This window comes from Erythrolamprus reginae, chromosome 10 (genome assembly GCF_031021105.1).
Source record: "Erythrolamprus reginae isolate rEryReg1 chromosome 10, rEryReg1.hap1, whole genome shotgun sequence".
Classification (NCBI taxonomy): Eukaryota; Metazoa; Chordata; class Lepidosauria; order Squamata; family Dipsadidae; genus Erythrolamprus; species Erythrolamprus reginae.
In genome coordinates this window covers 47,556,483-47,573,982 of record NC_091959.1, presented here as the reverse complement: position 1 = coordinate 47,573,982, position 17,500 = coordinate 47,556,483, and the positions used below count along the sequence as shown (strand labels likewise).

Genomic DNA, 17,500 nt, shown 5'->3' with positions numbered 1-17,500 from the left:
TTCCCTGTCCCGAACAGCGGAAACATCCTGGTGGCCACCCCAGGCCGTTTGGAGGACATGTTCAGGAGAAAATCAGAAGGACTGGATTTGGCCAAGGCTGTAAAATCTCTGGATATTTTGGTCTTGGATGAAGCCGATCGGCTACTGGACATGGGGTTCGAAGCAAGGTAAATCCTGGGTTTTGTTGATGTTCATTATTACAAACCGGATCGACGGATTTAATTTTCCTTGCTTGAAGTTGCTTGTTCCGACTTCCAAGAACTATGTATGTACTGCTCAAAAAAAAATTAAAGGGAACACTTAGACAACACACGCACGAATCCCAGCGACCGGTTAGGTCCCACAGAGTTGGCCTTCTCCGGGTCCCGTCGACTAAGCAATGTCGTTTGGCGGGACCCAGGAGAAGAGCCTTCTCTGTGGTGGCCCCGGCCCTCTGGAACCAGCTCCCCCCGGATATCAGAGTTGCCCCCACCCTCCTTGCCTTTCGCAAGCTCCTCAAAACCCACCTCTGTCGTCAGGCATGGGGGACCTGAAATTTCCCTCCCCCCTAGGCTTATAGAATTTATACATGGTATGCTTGTATGTATGAGTGGTTCTTTAAATTGGGGTTTTTTAGATTGTTTTAATATTAGATTTGTTTACATTGTCTTTTTATATTGTTGTTAGCCGCCCCGAGTCTTCGGAGAGAGGCAGCATACAAATCTAATAAATACAATACAATATAACTCCAAGTAAATCAAACTTCTGTGAAATCAAACTGTCCACTTAGGAAGCAACATTGATTGACAATGTCACATGTTGTCAGCACATTCAACTTTGTACAGAATAAAAGTATTCAATGAGGATATTTCATTCATTCATATCTAGGATGGGTTCTTTGAGTGTTCCCTTTATTTTTTTGAGTAGTGTATTTTGCAACTGTTGATGAATTGTCATGGGCTTGATTTTTTTGGGATTGTGTTCCCTGGGATGGTGTGTGTGTGTGAAGGTTATATATTTTTGGAACTTTATGTCTCAATAATAGGTTCAGGAGTATTTTAATTTTTGTAAGAACAGCTTCTGCAGGCTGAGAAAAGGTGAAAGAGTCTAGGGATCTGGTTTAGCCTTTTGCTAACAGAAAACGCTTCTTTTTAAAAAATATACTTTATTAATTTTTCATTAAAAAAACATACAGACACACAAACATTTAAACACATAATGGGGGTTGCAATTACCCCTCTCTTCTTGAAGTCAATTTTTCATACAGAAAAAAGAATAAATTCTTAAATCATTAAGTCAACATGTTAATCTAGATGAAAAGAAGAATATTGTTTACACATTCTACTAAACATAAGATTAAGTTAATTTAAAAAAACAGCAAAAAAAATTCTAATATCTAATATTCATGCATTTCTCATAACCTTAATTTTTATTTTTATTTTTGTCTATCCATTTATAAACTTTATTCCAAATAATATAAAATTCGGATTCTTCTTGATCATTCAGCCTTCTTGTCATCATATCCATCTCTGCACAGTCCAAAATTATTTTAACTACATCTTCTTTTTTGGGAACATTTTCCCCTTTCCAATTTTGTGCATAAACTATCCTGGCTGCTTTTAAAACTAAATAAAAAAGATCTTTTTTATATTTCTACTTAGCTATGCCTAAAAGATAAAATTCTGGGGATTTTTCTATCTCTTGTAATGTAGTCTCTTTTATCATTTTTTCTATCATTTTCCAATATGTCCTAACTTTGTTGCAGGTCCACCATTGATGATAATAGGAACCTATTAACAGAAAATGCTTCTGACCCCCCATTTTGTTGTTATTTGCCTGCAGTTTGAATACTATCCTGGATTTTCTGCCCAAGCAGAGACGAACGGGTCTCTTCTCTGCAACTCAAACTCAGGAGGTGGAGAATTTAGTGAGGGCAGGACTCCGAAACCCCGTCCGCATCTCGGTGAAGGAGAAAGGAATGGCAGCCAGTAACACCCAGAAGACGCCCACTCGGCTCCAGAACTATTACATGGTGAGAGGTCTATTCCATCTTTTACTGTCACTTCAGACGGTCACTAAATGCAACTGTTGTAAGTTGAGGACTGCCTTTATTCTTGTTGTGTTCTACTTCATTTTGCAGTTTGTTTTACTGATCTATTCTTTTCCGTTGGCCCTATTTTCATGCCTTTTTAAAATTGTTGCATACTGTCTTAGGAGTAGTAGCCCCATGGTGAGACGGGTGGAAAAGAAATTTAATGAACCAACAAATAAATAAGATCCCGAATCCTGATTTATAAAGTAGATCTATTGAGGAGAGATAAATGACGGTGCCCTACCTCTTTTTCTCCGAATTTCTCATCCACTAAATTGCTCTTGTTACCTTAAGCATAACATTTATCAGGAAAGAATGCAGGTAACATGTGGGTTCATTTCCCTTTTAAGATCTCATGGGACAGTTTATACATGGTATGTTTGTGTGTATGCTTCCTTTTAATAAAGGGTTTTTTAGTGTTTTTTAAATTACAGTGGTACCTCAAGATACGAACCCCTCGTGTTACGAACAACTCGTGATACGAACCCGGGGTTCAGAAAAATTTTGCCTCTTCTTACGAACTTTTTTCGAGTTACGAACCGGCGTTCGGAGACTGCTGGGAAGCCACGTGGCTGTGACAGCCGGGAGGCGGGGCTTCCCAGAAGCCTCCCGAATGCCGGTTCGTAACTCGAACAAAGTTCGTAAGAAGAGGCAAAATTTTTCTGAACCCCGGGTTTAGTTCGGGAGGTTGCTGGGAAGCCCCCCAGCCCGGCTGTCACCTTTTAAAACAGCCGCGCCGCTTCCCAGCTGTCTCCCGAAGCCGAACGCGGAAGTTCGGGTTTGGCGTTCGGCTTCAGGAGACAGCTGGGAAGCGGCGCGGCTGTTTTAAAAGGTCGCAGCCGGGCTGGGGGGCTTTCCAGCACCCCCCCCCCCCCAATTCCGAACCCGGAAGTTCAGGGTTCGGGAGGTTGCTGGGAAGCCCCCCAGCCCGGCTGTGAAATGCCTCTCGTAGCAGCTGCTAGAGCCGCCAGCATTTTACCTTCCCTCCCAGGCAAAAAGATGCCGGGGAGAGGGGCACGCCTTCCGCCTGGGAAGTCCGGCCCCATCATCCCAGAATGCCGGCCTTTTTGCCTGGGAGGGAAAGTGAAATGCCGGCGGCTCTAGCAGCTGCTACGAGCGGCATTTCACTTTCCCTCCCAGGCAAAAAGATGCCGGCATTCTGGGATGATGGGGCAGGACTTCCCAGGCATGTTTGCTGCCACACGATTTAGCGGCGAAGTGACGTGAAGGGATGGAAAGCTGAAACCACCCGGTTTCAGCTCCCCATTCCTCCACATCACTTCGCTCCTGTCCTGGCTAAATCGTGTGGCAGCAAACAGGCTTTGGGGTTTTGGCTGGGGGGGAAGGAGTTAGGAAGGTCCTACTGCCTCCTCCCCCAGCCAAAAACACAAAGCCAGGCAGCCTCCAGCCGCCAAAGGAGCCTCCTGATTCTCCCTGCTTCTCTGTCCCGCTCATTGCCCGTGTCCGGCAGAAGCTGCTGCCCGATTGCTCTTAGCCGGCGGGATGCAAAGTGCTGGGGTGGGGGGTGTCCTGACAGCCCCCCCACCCCAATGCGAGCGGCGGGGAGTCACCCATGGCCGGCAGAAGATCGCTCTTGCTGATCTGATGCCTCGCGGTGAAGCCGGGCAAGAGCGATCTTCTGCCGGCCATGGGCGACTCCCCGCCGCTCACCCATGGCCAGCAGAAGATCGCTCTTGCCCGGCTTCCCCGCGAGGCAGCAGGTCAGCAAGAGCGATCTAGGGTTAGGGCGGCGGGCGGGGCGGCGGGGAATCCGGCGGCTGTGGCAGCTGCTGCAAGAGGCTTCCCCGCCTCCTCAAAGCAGCCTCCCAAACCCGAACTTTCGCTGAGAAGCCCCGCCGCCTGGCTGTCACCTTTTAAAACAGCCGGGGGGGCTTCTCAGCAGCCTCCCAACGCCGAACCCAGAAGTTCGGGTTTGGGGTTCGGATTCAGGAGGCTGCTGGGAAGCCCCCCCCCCCCCCCGCTGTTTTAAAAGGTGACAGCCGGGCGGCAGCGTTTTTTTGCGGGGGTTTTTTTTTGGTTGCACGGATTAATTGACGTTACATTGTTTCCTATGGGAAACAATGTTTCGTCTTACGAACCTTTCATCTTACGAACCTCCTCCTTGCACCAATTAAGTTCGTATCATGAGGTATTACTGTATTAGATTTGTTCTTACATTGTCTTTGTTATTGTTGTGAGCCGCCCCGAGTTTACGGAGAGGGGCGGCATACAAATCTAATAAATGAGTGAATGAATGAATGAATGAATGAATGAATAAATAAATAAATAAATAAATAAATAAATAAATAATGAACTCCATCTGTATAGTCTGGAGGACAGAAGGGAAAGGGGGGACACGATCGAAACGTTTAAATATGTTAGAGGGTTAAATAAGGTTCAGGAGGGAAGTGTTTTTAATAGGAAAGTGAACACAAGAACAAGGAGGCACAACCTGAAGTTAGTTGATCAGAAGCAACATAAGAAAATATTATTTTCCTGAAAGCGTCGTAGATGCTTGGAACAAACTTCCAGCAGACGTAGTTGGTCAATCCACAGTAACTGAGGCATCTCCCCCGGGCATATACAATTTATGCATGGTATGTTTGTATGTACAGTGGTACCTTAAGATACGAACTTAATTGGTGCCGGGGGGAGGTTCGTAAGACGAAAGGTTCGTAAGACGAAACATTGTTTCCCATAGGAAACAATGTAAAGTCAATTAATCCGTGCAACCAAAAAAACCCCCGCAAAAAAACGGCTTTCCGCAACTGCTGAGAAGCGGCGCGGCTGTTTTAAAAGGTGACAGCCGGCCTGGGGGGCTTCCCAGCACAGGGTTCGGGGGTGCTGGGAAGCCCCCCAGGCCGGCTGTCATCTTTTAAAAGAGCCGCGCCGCTTCCCAGCTGTCTCCTGAAGCCGAACGGGAAGTTCGGCTTTGGTGTTTGGCGTTCGGAGACAGCTGGGAACCCAGCGGTCTCCCGAACGCCGAAACCAGAAGGGGCAAGGTGGGGGGGGGGGAGAACGGGAGGCTCAGCATTCCGTCAGTCGCAGCGCTGGCTGTCAACTTTTCTTTTTAGCACTGGGGAGGCAAGTGAGCTCCTGCCCAGTTTTAAAAAGAAAAGTTGACAGCCAGCGCTGCGGCTGACGGAATGCTGAGCTTCCCGTTTTCTCTCCGCCCCCTCGCCCCTTCGCCCCCCTGTGTTCCTAGGAGAAGTGCTGGTGAGGAGCAGAAGGTCTGTCTTGCCTCAATCCCCAGCACTTCTCCTAGGAACACAGGGAGGCGAAGGGGCGAGGGGGGGGAGAGAAAACGGGAGGCTCAGGAAGGGAGCTCGGGAAGGAGCCCACGGTCAGTCGGCTGCGGGCGGGAGGAAGGCGATTGTTCCGCTGCCGCCAGCATGGCCTGGCTGGCAGCTGAAGATGTAACGGAGCCCACGGAGGATTCGCCTTCCTCCCACCCGCAGCCGACTGATCGTGGGCTCCTTCGCAACCTCGGAGAGCTTCCTGGTTTTCGTGAGCTTTCATGCCCTGGAAGCTCTCCGAGGTTGCGAAGGAGCCCACGATCAGTCTCGGCTGCGGGCGGGAGGAAAGCGAATGTCACTGGGCTGGGCTCGGGGAAGGGGCAGCGAAGTCGGTGCCGAGGCACCCTAAGCCCACCGGTGACCGCCAAAGGGTTGGCGAAGGGAGGGTGCTGCGGCGACCCGACCAAGCCTATGGACGCGCCTCCCGCCGCTCTGCCCAATCGCAAAGCCAAAGGAGGCACGGGAGGGCGGTGAATGTCATGTCCTCTGGCCAGTCACGGGGGCTGGGCTGCGCATTTTCCTGGAAGGAATGCCATCCACCACCGAGCTTTTCGTAATCTGTTTAAATTTCCTTCACTCCCCCCCCAACATTCCCCCGCATTGCCTCGCTTGACTGGCCAGAGGACATGACATTCACCGCCTCCCGTGCCTCCTTTGGCTTTGCGATTGGGACGCGCCTCCCGCCGCTCTGCCAATCGCAAAGCCAAAGCAGGCACGGGAGGCGGTGAATGTCATGTCCTCTGGCCAGTCAAGCGAGGGAAGGCGGGGAATGTTGGGGGGGGAGTGAAGGAAATTTAAACAGATTACGAAAAGCTCGTGTGGTGGATGGCATTCCTTCCAGGAAAATGCGCAGCCCAGCCCCCGTGGAGGCGTTTTTCTAAAAGGAGTGCAATCACCACCACCGAGCTTTTCGTAATCTCTTTAAATTTCCTTCACTCCCCCCCCCAACATTCCCCGCCTTGCCTCGCTTGACTGGCCAGAGGACATGACATTCACCGCCTCCCGTGCCTGCTTTGGCTTTGCGATTGGGCAGAGCGGCGGGAGGCGCGTCCAATCGCAAAGCCAAAGGAGGCACGGGAGGCGGTGAATGTCATGTCCTCTGCCAGGTCAAGCGAGCCAAGGCGGGGAATGTTGGGGGGGGGAGTGAAGGAAATTTAAACAGATTACGAAAAGCTCGGTGGTGGATGGCATTCCTTCCAGGAAAACGCCTGGGGGGGGGGGGCTGGGCTGGGCATTTTCCTTGGCGATCTTCCCTTGGCTTCCCTGGCCGCCTGGCGCTGCGATCTTCCGATGTTCCCTTGGCTTCCCTGGCCGCTTCCCTGGCCACTTCCCTGGCCGCCTGGTGCTGCGATCTTCTGATCGCAGCACCAGGCGGCCAGGGAAGCCAGGGAAGATCAGAAGATCGCCAAGGGAAGATTGGAAGATCGCAGCGCCAGGCGGCCAGGGAAGCCAAGGCGGCCAGGGAAGCCAAGCCGGGAGCAGCGGCAACGCTGCTCCGGTTGCCTGGTCCTCTCCTGTCTCCCACGCTGTTGTTCCCCGCTGCGTCAGGCGCCGCAAGCCCCGAGTCAGACGCACCCTCGCTGCCGCGCCCAGCCGCTGCCCACCCCGTCCTAGCCAGAGCCTGAGCCGGCCCGCTCGGTCGCGCCTCCTCGCCTGTGGCCCGCCCACCCGCCCAGGATGCAGACCTGCTGCCTCTCCCGTGCCCGCCGCCGGCCTGATCCTGCGCCTCCTGCTTTCCCCCCCCAGCCAAAAATACAAAGGCGGTCTGCCGCCGCCCGCGGAGCAATGGGAAACTGAAGCTGCTGGCGGTTTCAGACTCCCTTTGCTCCACGCTGCTCCGCCCTGCCTGTCATGCGATGGCAGACCGTCTTTGTGTTTTTCGCTGAGGGGGGGAGCAAGAGGACCTTCCTGACTCCCTCCCCCAGCGTCGGACCTCCTGTCCTCCCTCCCAGCCAAAAACCCAAAGCGGCCTCCTGAACGCTGCCGCCGAGAAGCCCCGCAGCCCGGCTGTCACATTTTTAAAAAGCCGGGTGGCTTCCCAGCAGCCTCTCCAAGCCGAACGCCAAACGAACTTCCGGTTTGGCGTCCGGGAGGGCAAGCTGGGAAGCCCCCGGCTTTTTAAAATGTGACAGCCGGGCTGCGGGGCTTCTCAGGCAGCCTCCCGAACGCCGAACCCGGAAGTTCGGATTTGCCGTTCGTAACACGAAAAAAGTTCGTAAGAAGAGGCAAAATTTTTCTGAACCCCGGGTTCGTATCTCGGGTTGTTCGTAAGACGAGGGGTTCGTATCTTGAGGTACCACTGTATGTTTGTTTAGTAAATGGGGTTTTAAAAATCAAACCGGTTTTTTTAAATATCTTAAATTATATTTGGATTTGTTATAAATTGTTTTATTCTGTTGTGAGCCGCCCTGAGTCTGCGGAGAGGGGCGGCATACAAATCTAAATAATAAATAAATAAATAAATAAACAATGTAAACATGCCTGGGAGAAACATAGATCCATCCTAAGATAAAACACAGACCAGGAGGTCTTTTTCTGCCGTCAGTCTTCTATGTTTCTCTATTTTTTAGATCTGCAAGGCCGACGAAAAATTTAACCAGCTGCTTCACTTCCTTCGTCAGCACAAACCGGAAAAGCACCTTGTCTTTTTCAGGTAGGGTGAAACGGACACGAGGGCGAAGGCTTACCACGTGTAATTCTTGCCGTTGCCCCAATTGTGGATTAAAGGCTACATAGAATTAAAAATGTGTTGTTGTTTTAAAAAAAAACCCTAGCCTTTTGGTTTCAATTTTAGTACCTGTGCTTGCGTGGAATATTACGGGAAGGCCTTGGAATCTTTGATTAAGAATGTGAAAATCTTGTGCATCCACGGAAAAATGAAGCACAAAAGGAACAGGATCTTTACAGAGTTCCGGAAACTTCCAAGGTAGAGAAACATATTAGAAAACCATCTCTCAGCTGTGGCGAGGGGGGCGTTTGCCCAGGTTCTCCTGGTGCACCAGTTGCGGCCCTATTTGGACCAGGACTCACTGCTCACAGTCACTCATGCCCTCATCACCTTGAGGTTCGACTACTGCAATGCTCTCTACATGGGGCGACCTTTGAAAAGTGTTCGGAAACTTCAGATCGTGCAGAATGCAGCTGCGAGAGCAATCATGGGCTTCGCTAGGTATGCCCATGTTACTCCAACACTCCGCAGTCTGCATTGGCTGCTGATCAATTTCCAGTCACAATTCAAAGTGTTGGTTATGACCTTTAAAGCCCTTCATGGCATTGGACCAGAATACCTCCGAGACCGCCTCCTGCCGCACGAATCCCAGCGACCGATTAGGTCCCACAGAGTGGGCCTTCTCCGGGTCCCGTCAACTAAACAGTGTCGGTTGGCGGGCCCCAGGGGAAGAGCCTTCTCTGTGGTGGCACCGGCTCTCTGGAACCAACTCCCCCCGGAGATTAGAACTGCCCCTACTCTTCCTGCCTTCCGTAAACTCCTTAAAACCCACCTTTGCCGTCAGGCATGGGGGAATTGAGGCATCTCCCCCTGGGCATGTTTTAAATTGTGTATGGTATGCTTGTGAGTGTGTCTGTTAGTATATGGGGTTCTTTTAAATCTTAAATGTTTTAAACTTACTCGGATTATTTATGATTTGTTTTTTCTCTGCTGTGAGCTGCCCCGAGTACTCGGAGAGGGGCGGCATACAAATCTAATAAATAAATAAATAAATAAATAAATAAATAAATAAATAAATAAATAAATAAATAAATATGTATGTATGTATGTATGTATGTATTGATTGATTGAGGCATGAAAGCAGGCTGGGTGACTTTGGGCCAATCACCAGGAGACAGTGAATTCTAGTTCTGCCTTAGACATGAAAGCTAACCATGTGGTTTTGGACCAGTCACCAGGAGATTATTTATTTATTTATTGGATTTGTATGCCGCCCCTCTCCAAAGACTCGGGGCGGCTAACAGCGACAATAAAACAGTGTACAATAGTAATTTGGTATTAGAAATGATTAAAAATCCATTAATATAAAAACCAAACATACATACATACATACCATGCATAGAATTGTAAAGGCCTAGGGGGAAAGAGGATCTCAATTCCCCCATGCCTGACGGCAGAGGTGGGTTTTAAGTTGTTTACGAAAGGCAAGGAGGGTGGGGGCAATTCTAATCTCTGGGGGGAGTTGGTTCCAGAGGGCTGGGGCCGCCACAGAGAAGGCTCTTCCTCTGGGTCCCGCCAGGCGACATTGCTTAGTTGACGGGACCCGGAGAAGATCCACTCTGTGGGACCTAACTGGTCGCTGGGATTCGTGCAGCAGAATGGTGAGTTCTAGTCCCATCTTAGACAAGAAAGCTGCCTTGCAACTTTGAGGCGGCTCCTTTCACTTTATCACATAAAGTTTCTGATATAGAACATTTTTGTTACGTTATTTCTGATATGTAGGTTACTGTTTTCTTAATGTCGCCAGTAAATTCCTTGTGACAAATTTCAAGACAAATTCCTTGTGTGTCCAATCACACTTGGCCAATAAAATTCTGTTCTATTCATATTTCTTATACCTTATAATAATGATACTGCTCCGTGGAAACTATACCTGCTATGGAAAAACAATATACATTTTTAAAATCAGAACAAAAAAAATGATTCAGAAAACTACAAGATCAACTGCGATGATTACAAAACATATTTTTTTGTAGACCTGTGTTACTGTTTTAGGAACATAGAAACATAGAAGACTGACGGCAGAAAAAGACCTCATGGTCCATCTAGTCTGCCCTTATACTATTTCCTGTATTCTATCTTACAATGGATCTATGTTTATCCCAAGCATGTTTAAATTCAGCGACTGTGGATTTACCAACCACGTCTGCTGGAAGTTTGTTCCAAGCATCTACTTACTCACTCAGCCCAGTCCAACTCAAGGTCAAAACAATGAGGAAGGTGCATTAGATACACCTAACCTTGAGCGAGTTAATCATGTAGTAATGGGATGAATGAAATCGAATGACAATTACGGTCTGTTTTAATGTGAAATCTTTCCCCTTTCAACGCCTTGTCTACCGTCACAATTTCCCAGCGGCATCCTGGTGTGTACCGATGTGATGGCCCGCGGCATAGATATCCCAGAGGTGAACTGGGTTTTGCAGTACGACCCACCAAGCAGCGCAAGGTAAGTCCCTTTCTTCCCCCTCTTTGAAAGCAGGCTGGGGCAAAAGGTCCCCCCCCCCCCCAAAAAAGGACAGCAGGACTATCTTGCTGCTCAATGCCGGGGTCTCCAACCTTGTCCACTTTTAAGACTTAACTGTATTTTTCGGAGTATAAGACGCACTGAAATTTCAAAGTGGTAAGTAAGATAAAAGGTTTTTTCTACTCCCTGGCCTCCCAAAACCCTTTGTTGTCTGCAAGAATGGGTCAATTTTTCACCTGTTTTTCTTAAAAAAAATGGGGTGGGCAAAGGGTTTGGGAAGTCTGCATACGGCTTCTGGGGGAAGGCAAAAATGATTATTTTTTACCCACTTTTTTCACAAAAATAGTGTTCTGTCAGGCTCTCTGGTAGACTCCTCCCGAAAATTCACAGGTACAAATTTCAGACACCCACACGTTTGAAAATTCATAACAATGTTTTTTATAATGAAAAGTCACTTAAACTAAGCCCTCTTTTGGTATAGCAAAGAGCCCTCGTCTCCAAACAAACTGGTAATTGGTACAAGTCCCTTATGAGTCCTGTGATACTTAGCTTGCAGCTGTGAGGCAATTCACAGTCCTTCTTCTTTCACAAAGTGAAACACACTTTGCTCTGGTTTAGTTTCAAAGCGGGGAAAAATCAGCACACAAAAGGTCAAAGTCAGTAAAGCAGTCACGAAACACAACGATCAGATAATCCTCCACAACGGCCAAACCCACAGGCTGCTATTTATAGCAGCCTCACTCATGACCACAGCCCCACCCAACCACAGGTGGCCTCATTTTCTTTGATAATAATCTCTCAGTTGTTGCTGCCTATGCATCGCTCTCCGCATGCGTGGCTGTATCGTTAACTCTTGTTCTGAATCCAAGGAGGAGCTAGAGAATTGATCTCCTTCTGAGCTGTCTGCCACACTCTCCTCCTCCCTGTCACTCATGTCTTCTTGGTCAGAGGAGCCTTCATCATCAGATTCCACCGGGGGCAAAACAGGCCTGCAGCATGTGGATGTCTCCCCCTCATCCACAGTCATTGGGGCAGGGGCTGGGCCAGAGCTAACCACAACAAATAGGGATGTTTTTGCCTTCCTCCAGAGCCTAGGAGCTGTCTGCAGGCTTTCCGGACTCTCTGCCCACCCCTTTTTTTGCGAAAAATTGGACCATTTTTTGCCAAAAATGGGACAAAGGGACAGGGCTTCACGAGGCAAAACAATGGCTGTATTCGGTGTATAAGATGCACTGACCTTTCATACAACATTGAGCGTTATAATCTGCTCCGTCCTATAGCTATGAATGCATGATGTACGAATGGTTACATTGGGGTTTTAAATTGCTTTTCATATTTGTATTTTTGCAACTGCCTTTTATTATTCTGTTTTTACTGATGCACACCGCCCTGAGTCCATGCCGAAGAAGGCGGTCTATAAAATCAATTAAATAACTCAAATAAATAAATTTCCACCCTCTTTTTTGTGTGTGTATGGGAGATGCGTCTTATACTCCGAAAAATACGGTACTTGTGGACTTCAACTCCCAAAGCTCAGCTGGCTGGGGAATTCTGGGAGTTGAAGTCCACAGAGTCTTAAAAGTGGCCAAGGTTGGGCAGCCATTTTGACGGGGATTCCCAGTTTAAGCGGCGTGCGAGTCGTTCGAAAGCTGCTCCTTGCCCAATGGCGTGTTTTCTCTCCTTCCCCTCCCGTTTTTCTGCAGCGCCTTCGTGCATCGCTGTGGCCGGACCGCCCGCATTGGCCACCTGGGCAGCGCGCTCGTCTTCTTACTTCCTATGGAAGAGGCTTATGTCAGTTTCCTAGCCATTAACCAAAAGGTGAGAGGGGGTCTCGGTCTTGTATTTTAATTTAAAATTTTTTTAAAAATTTTTAATTATTTTTTAAAAACATTTTTTTTAACTTTTAAAATTCTTAAACTTTTATTTATTGTTTTTTTAGATTTTTAATATTATTTTTTTTAAAAAAAATTTAAAACATTTTTAAAATTCTTAAACTTTTATTTATTTTTTTAGATTTTTTTTTAAAAAAATATTTTTTTAAAGTGTCGGCTTGGGGTTTGGAAAAACCTGAATCCTGGAAATTAAGGAATGAGTTATTATCTATTGTGGGTGCCCTTTAGTATTGGTATTGTTTCTGTCAAATGAAATATTTTCTTTTGTAAATTATTAGATTTGTTATAAACTGTCTTTATTGTGTTGTGAGCCGCCCCGAGTCTATGGAAAGGGGCGGCATACAAATCTAATAAATAAATAAATAATAAATAAATAGGTTTTTTTTCCCTTAAAGAGGTTAAAACGAGCCCTGTTCGTAGTCCCATAGGAATACAGTAATAACAAAAGAGAAATTTTATTTATTCGATTTTTATCCCACCTTTGTTCCTTTAGCATACAAGCAAATATAATATTTCCTCTTTTTTTGCCTCACAACTAGTATTTATTTATTCATTCATTCATTCTATTCATTCATTCATTCTATTCATTCATTCATTCCTTTCTTTCTTTATTCATTCATTCATTCAATCATTCATTCATTCATTCATTCATTTATTGGATTTGTATGCCGCCCCTCTCCGTAGACTCAGGGCAGCTAACAACAGTAATAAAAAACAGCATGTAAATCCAATACTAAAACAACTAAAAACCCTTATTGTAAAACACAAACATACCATGCATAAATTGTAAAGGCCTGGGGGGAAAGAGTATCTCAATTCCCCCATGCCTGACGGCAGAGGTGGGTTTTAAGGAGCTTACGAAAGGCGAGGAGGGTGGGGGCTATTCTAATCTCCGGGGGGAGCTGGTTCCAGAGGGCCGGGGCCGCCACAGAGAAGGCTTCTTCCCCTGGGCCCTGCCAAACGACATTGTTTTGTTGACGGGACCCGGAGAAGGCCCACTCTGTGGGACCTAACCGGTCGCTGGGATTCGTGATTTGGCCCAAAGTCACCTTTCAGGCAAAATGAAATGGGAGGAATGCCCCCAAAAAGAGAAATAATCTTTTTTTAAAAAAAATACAATAATAAAAGATGAAAAACGTGCCGTCTTCACGATTAGTGCCCCATGGAGGAAATGGAACCGCAGAGGAGCGTCACGGATGTCCTCCCGAAGCTGAAGTCGCTGAGCCTGGCCGACCGCGCGATGTACGAAAAGGGGATGAAGGCATTTGTCTCTTGCGTCCAAGCCTACGCCAAACACGAATGCAACCTCATCTTCCGCATAAAAGGTGAGCGGGTTTGTTTAGAATACGGTCCGTTTCTTTCTATTGCTTTTGACGGTTTTTGGTTTTTTTAACGTGGGCCACCAGGTTTCGGTCTTTCCAATTCTTAAATAACTTTGCAATCTCTGGAACGTCACGTTGGTTTTTGGCCAATCCTTCTCTTTTGTTAACCAGGCTTCTTGATTAGGAAAAACATGTCTTGTTATTTCTCACTTACAATGTCTGAGGATCTTTTAAAAATGGTCTACCTCGCTTTTTCTCCTTTTCTTCCTCCCTCTTTTCTTCCCTATCTCCCTTTCTTTCTCCCTCCCCTTCTTTTCTTCCCCTGTCCCCTCTTTCTCCCTCCTTCTCTTTCCCTTCCTTTCTTCCTCCCTCCCTTTCTCTCCCTCCCTTTCTTTCATTCTTTCTTTCCTACTTTCTTTCTTTCCCCATAGAAACATAGAAGACTGACGGCAGAAAAAGACCTCATGGTCCATCTAGTCTGCCCTTATACTATTTCCTGTATTAGGATGGATCTATGTTTATCCCAGGCATGTTTACATTCAGTTACTGTAGATTTACCAACCACGTCTGCTGGAAGTTTGTTCGAAGGATCTACTACTCTTTCAGTGAAATAATATTTCCTCACGTTGCTTTTGATCTTTCCCCCAACTAACCTCAGATTGTGGCCCCTTGTTCTTGGGTTCACTTCCCTTTCTCCAGCTCTCCCTGTTTCTTCCTCTCCCTATTCTTTCTTCCTTCCTTTTTTCTCTTTCTTTCCTTTCCCTCTCCCTCCTGTTCTCCCCCTCCCTCCCTGTTTCTCCTTCTCCCTGTTCTTTCTTTCTTTCTTTCTTTCCTTTCTTCATTCTTTCTTTCTTTCCCTCTTTTCCCTCTCTCCCTCTCCCTTTTTCTCCCTCTCCCTCTTCTCCCTCCCTCCCACTCCCTTTCTTTCTCCCTCTCCCTTTTTTCCCCTCTCTTCCTTTCTCTCTCTTCTTCCCTTTCTCCCCTCCCTTTCTTTCTCCCCCCCCTTTGTGTGTGTTGAGCAAGAGGCAGATTGCCATGCCCAATACTAGCTAAGACCCCTGAACATTTTTATTGGAGCTTGTAGGCAAGAATTCTCTCCCCCTGTCACATTTCAACAGCGTGGCTTTCTAAGTGAGACACATACACAAACACATACACCACAAGAGTTCGGAACCAAACCAAAACCCCACCCACGTGACCGGGAGAAGCCCACTTACCCTTGCCACCCACCCACCCACCCTTCCCTGTAGCCTCTGCTGCTTTCTCTAGGCAGCTTTCCACCACCACAAGCTTCGGTATATATCACAGCACCCGAAATGCTTTGGGTTTGAGTTCCACGGGACCCACCCGCCCCTTGTCCCCCCCCTTTTCCCACAGATCTGGACTTTGCCAGCCTGGCCCGAGGTTTCGCCCTCTTGAAGATGCCAAAGATGCCGGAGCTGAAATGGAAGGACCTCTCGGGTTTCGCCCCCGCGGATATCGACACCGATTCGATCGCGTTCAAAGACAAGAACCGGGAAAAGCAGAGGCAGAAGTTGTTGGCGCAATGGAAGGAGCGGGGCCCCCTACGCAGAGCGGGGAGGAAAACGCCCCGGAATCAACCTTGGTCCAAACAGAAAGCGAAGAAGGAGAAGAAACGGAAACGGACAGAGAAACGGAAAAGAGAAGAGGCGAGTTGGGTCAGGAAGCGGTCTTTTCCGTCACCTCTTTTGTATTTCTTGCAAGGGAGTTAAAATAGTGTGTACATGTATGGCATCTATACATAGAATTAAATAGTATATTTTGGATGTTCAGTAAATAGTACAGTGGTCCCTCTACTTAACGGACTTAATTCGTTCCGTGAACAGGTTCTTAACGAGAAACGTTTGTAAGAAGAAGCAATTTTCCCCATTGGAATCAATGTAAAAGCAAATAATGTGTGCGATTGGGGAAACCACAGGGAGGGTGGAGGCCCTGTTTCCTCCCAGGAGATTCCTAGAGAGGCCCCACGGAGGCTTCTCCCCGCCTTTTCCGGCCCTGTTTTCTCCCACGAGATTCTTAGAGAGGCCCCACGGGATTTTGAGTCTTCTTTTCTGTTTTTAAACTAATGTGTACCTGGTGCACCAGTTGCGGCCCTATCTGGACCGGGAGTCACTGCTCACAGTCACTCATGCCCTCATCACTTCGAGGTTCGACTACTGTAATGCTCTCTACATGGGGCTAACTTTGAAAAGTGTTCGGAAACTTCAGATCGTGCAGAATGCGGCCGCGAGAGCCATTGTGGGGCTTCCCAGATTCACCCACATTTCTACAACATGGCTTGCATTGGCTGCTGATAAGTTTCTGGTCACAATTCAAAGTGTTGGTTATGACCTTTAAAGCCTTACATGGCATTGGACCAGAGTACCTCCGGAACCACCTGCTACCGCACGAATCCCAGCGACCGATAAGGTCCCACAGAATTGGCCTTCTCCGGGTCCCGTCGACTAAACAATGTCGTTTGGCGGGCCCCAGGGGAAGAGCCTTCTCTGTGGCAGCCCCGGCCCTTTGGAGTCAACTCCTCCTGGAGATTAGAACTGCCCCCACCCTCCCTGTCTTTCGTAAACTACTCAAGACCCATCTATACTGCCAGGCATGGGGGAGCTGAGACACCTTTCCCCCAGGCTCTTTATATTTTATGTTTGGTATGTATGTGTTGTTTGCTTTTTAAATATGATAGGGTTTTATATGCTTCTGTTTTAATATTAGATTTGTTTTGCTATAATATTGTTTTTATTATTGTTGTGAGCCGCCCCGAGTCTTCAGAGAGGGGCGGCATACAAATCTAATAAATTATTATTATTATTATTATTATTATTAATATAATTGCATTAACTTTATTGTAACTTGCTGTTTTTTATATGTTGTGAGTCGCCCCGAGTCTTCAAAGAGGGGGCGGCATAGAAATCCAATTAATAATAATAATAAAATAAAAATAATAAAATATCTCTCTCTCTCGCTAGGGCTCTGACCTCGACAACGGAGATATGGAGGAGCTACTGAACGATACCCGACTTTTGAAAAAGCTCAAAAGGGGTAAAATCAGTGAGAAGGAGTTTGAGAAGACGCTGCTGGGCGGTAATAAAGGAGGAAGCGGCTCGGATTCCGACGGATGAAATACAGCATTGGGAGCGCAAACGTTTCTTGTCTCAGTTGTAATACGGACTGTTTGGCAAGTAGTGCTGAATTCCTTAAATTTTGATTCTGGATTGCTCGGGGGCAAAAATCGGGGTTATCCACATTGCTTTCCTCTTATTATCATTGGTGGCCCTCCAAGCCAACTCTGTAGAAAGGATCAACCTGTCTAATTCAGGATTGTTCTCTCGCAATGGAAGGAAACGACTTTGGACACGTTGTTAAAATCCTGCAGGTCTAAAAAGCGGTGAAATCCAAGCAAAAACGTTACCCAAACACAGCCCCGGCGACATATTTTTACCTGCGTGGGAATTAAATGGACACAAACTCAGTTTTGACTTCGCCGCGCTCTTAACTTTTTGAGAAAATACATTTTAAGCTGCATTCTATATGCCAGTGATTTTCAACCTTTTTTGAGCCCCGGCACATTTTTTACATTTACGAAACCCTGGGGCACATTGAGCGGGGTGGGTGGGTGGGGACTAAAAAAAGTTTGGACAAAAAAAATCTCTCTCTCTCTTCCTCCCTTTCACTCTATTTCTCTCTCCCTTCCTTCTTTCTCTCTCCATCC

The 17,500-nt window shown here is 47.2% G+C and overlaps 1 protein-coding gene across 2 annotated transcripts in view; it reads left to right on the top strand.

The window, feature by feature from the left end:
- Window positions 1-17,500, top strand: part of DDX55 (DEAD-box helicase 55) — a 22,318-nt gene that overhangs the window by 4,178 nt on the left and 640 nt on the right. Inside the window, exons 6-14 of one of the 2 annotated variants that reach the window (XM_070763154.1) lie at window positions 18-167; window positions 1,822-2,011; window positions 7,938-8,020; window positions 8,162-8,293; window positions 10,452-10,544; window positions 12,266-12,380; window positions 13,611-13,779; window positions 15,154-15,446; window positions 16,758-17,325. In XM_070763154.1, coding sequence (XP_070619255.1) covers window positions 18-167; window positions 1,822-2,011; window positions 7,938-8,020; window positions 8,162-8,293; window positions 10,452-10,544; window positions 12,266-12,380; window positions 13,611-13,779; window positions 15,154-15,446; window positions 16,758-16,910 — 1,378 coding nt within the window. In that variant the 3' untranslated portion in view covers window positions 16,911-17,325. Of the gene's footprint in view, window positions 1-17; window positions 168-1,821; window positions 2,012-7,937; window positions 8,021-8,161; window positions 8,294-10,451; window positions 10,545-12,265; window positions 12,381-13,610; window positions 13,780-15,153; window positions 15,447-16,757 lie in introns of both variants that reach the window. The other variant, XM_070763153.1, reaches the window with a different exon arrangement.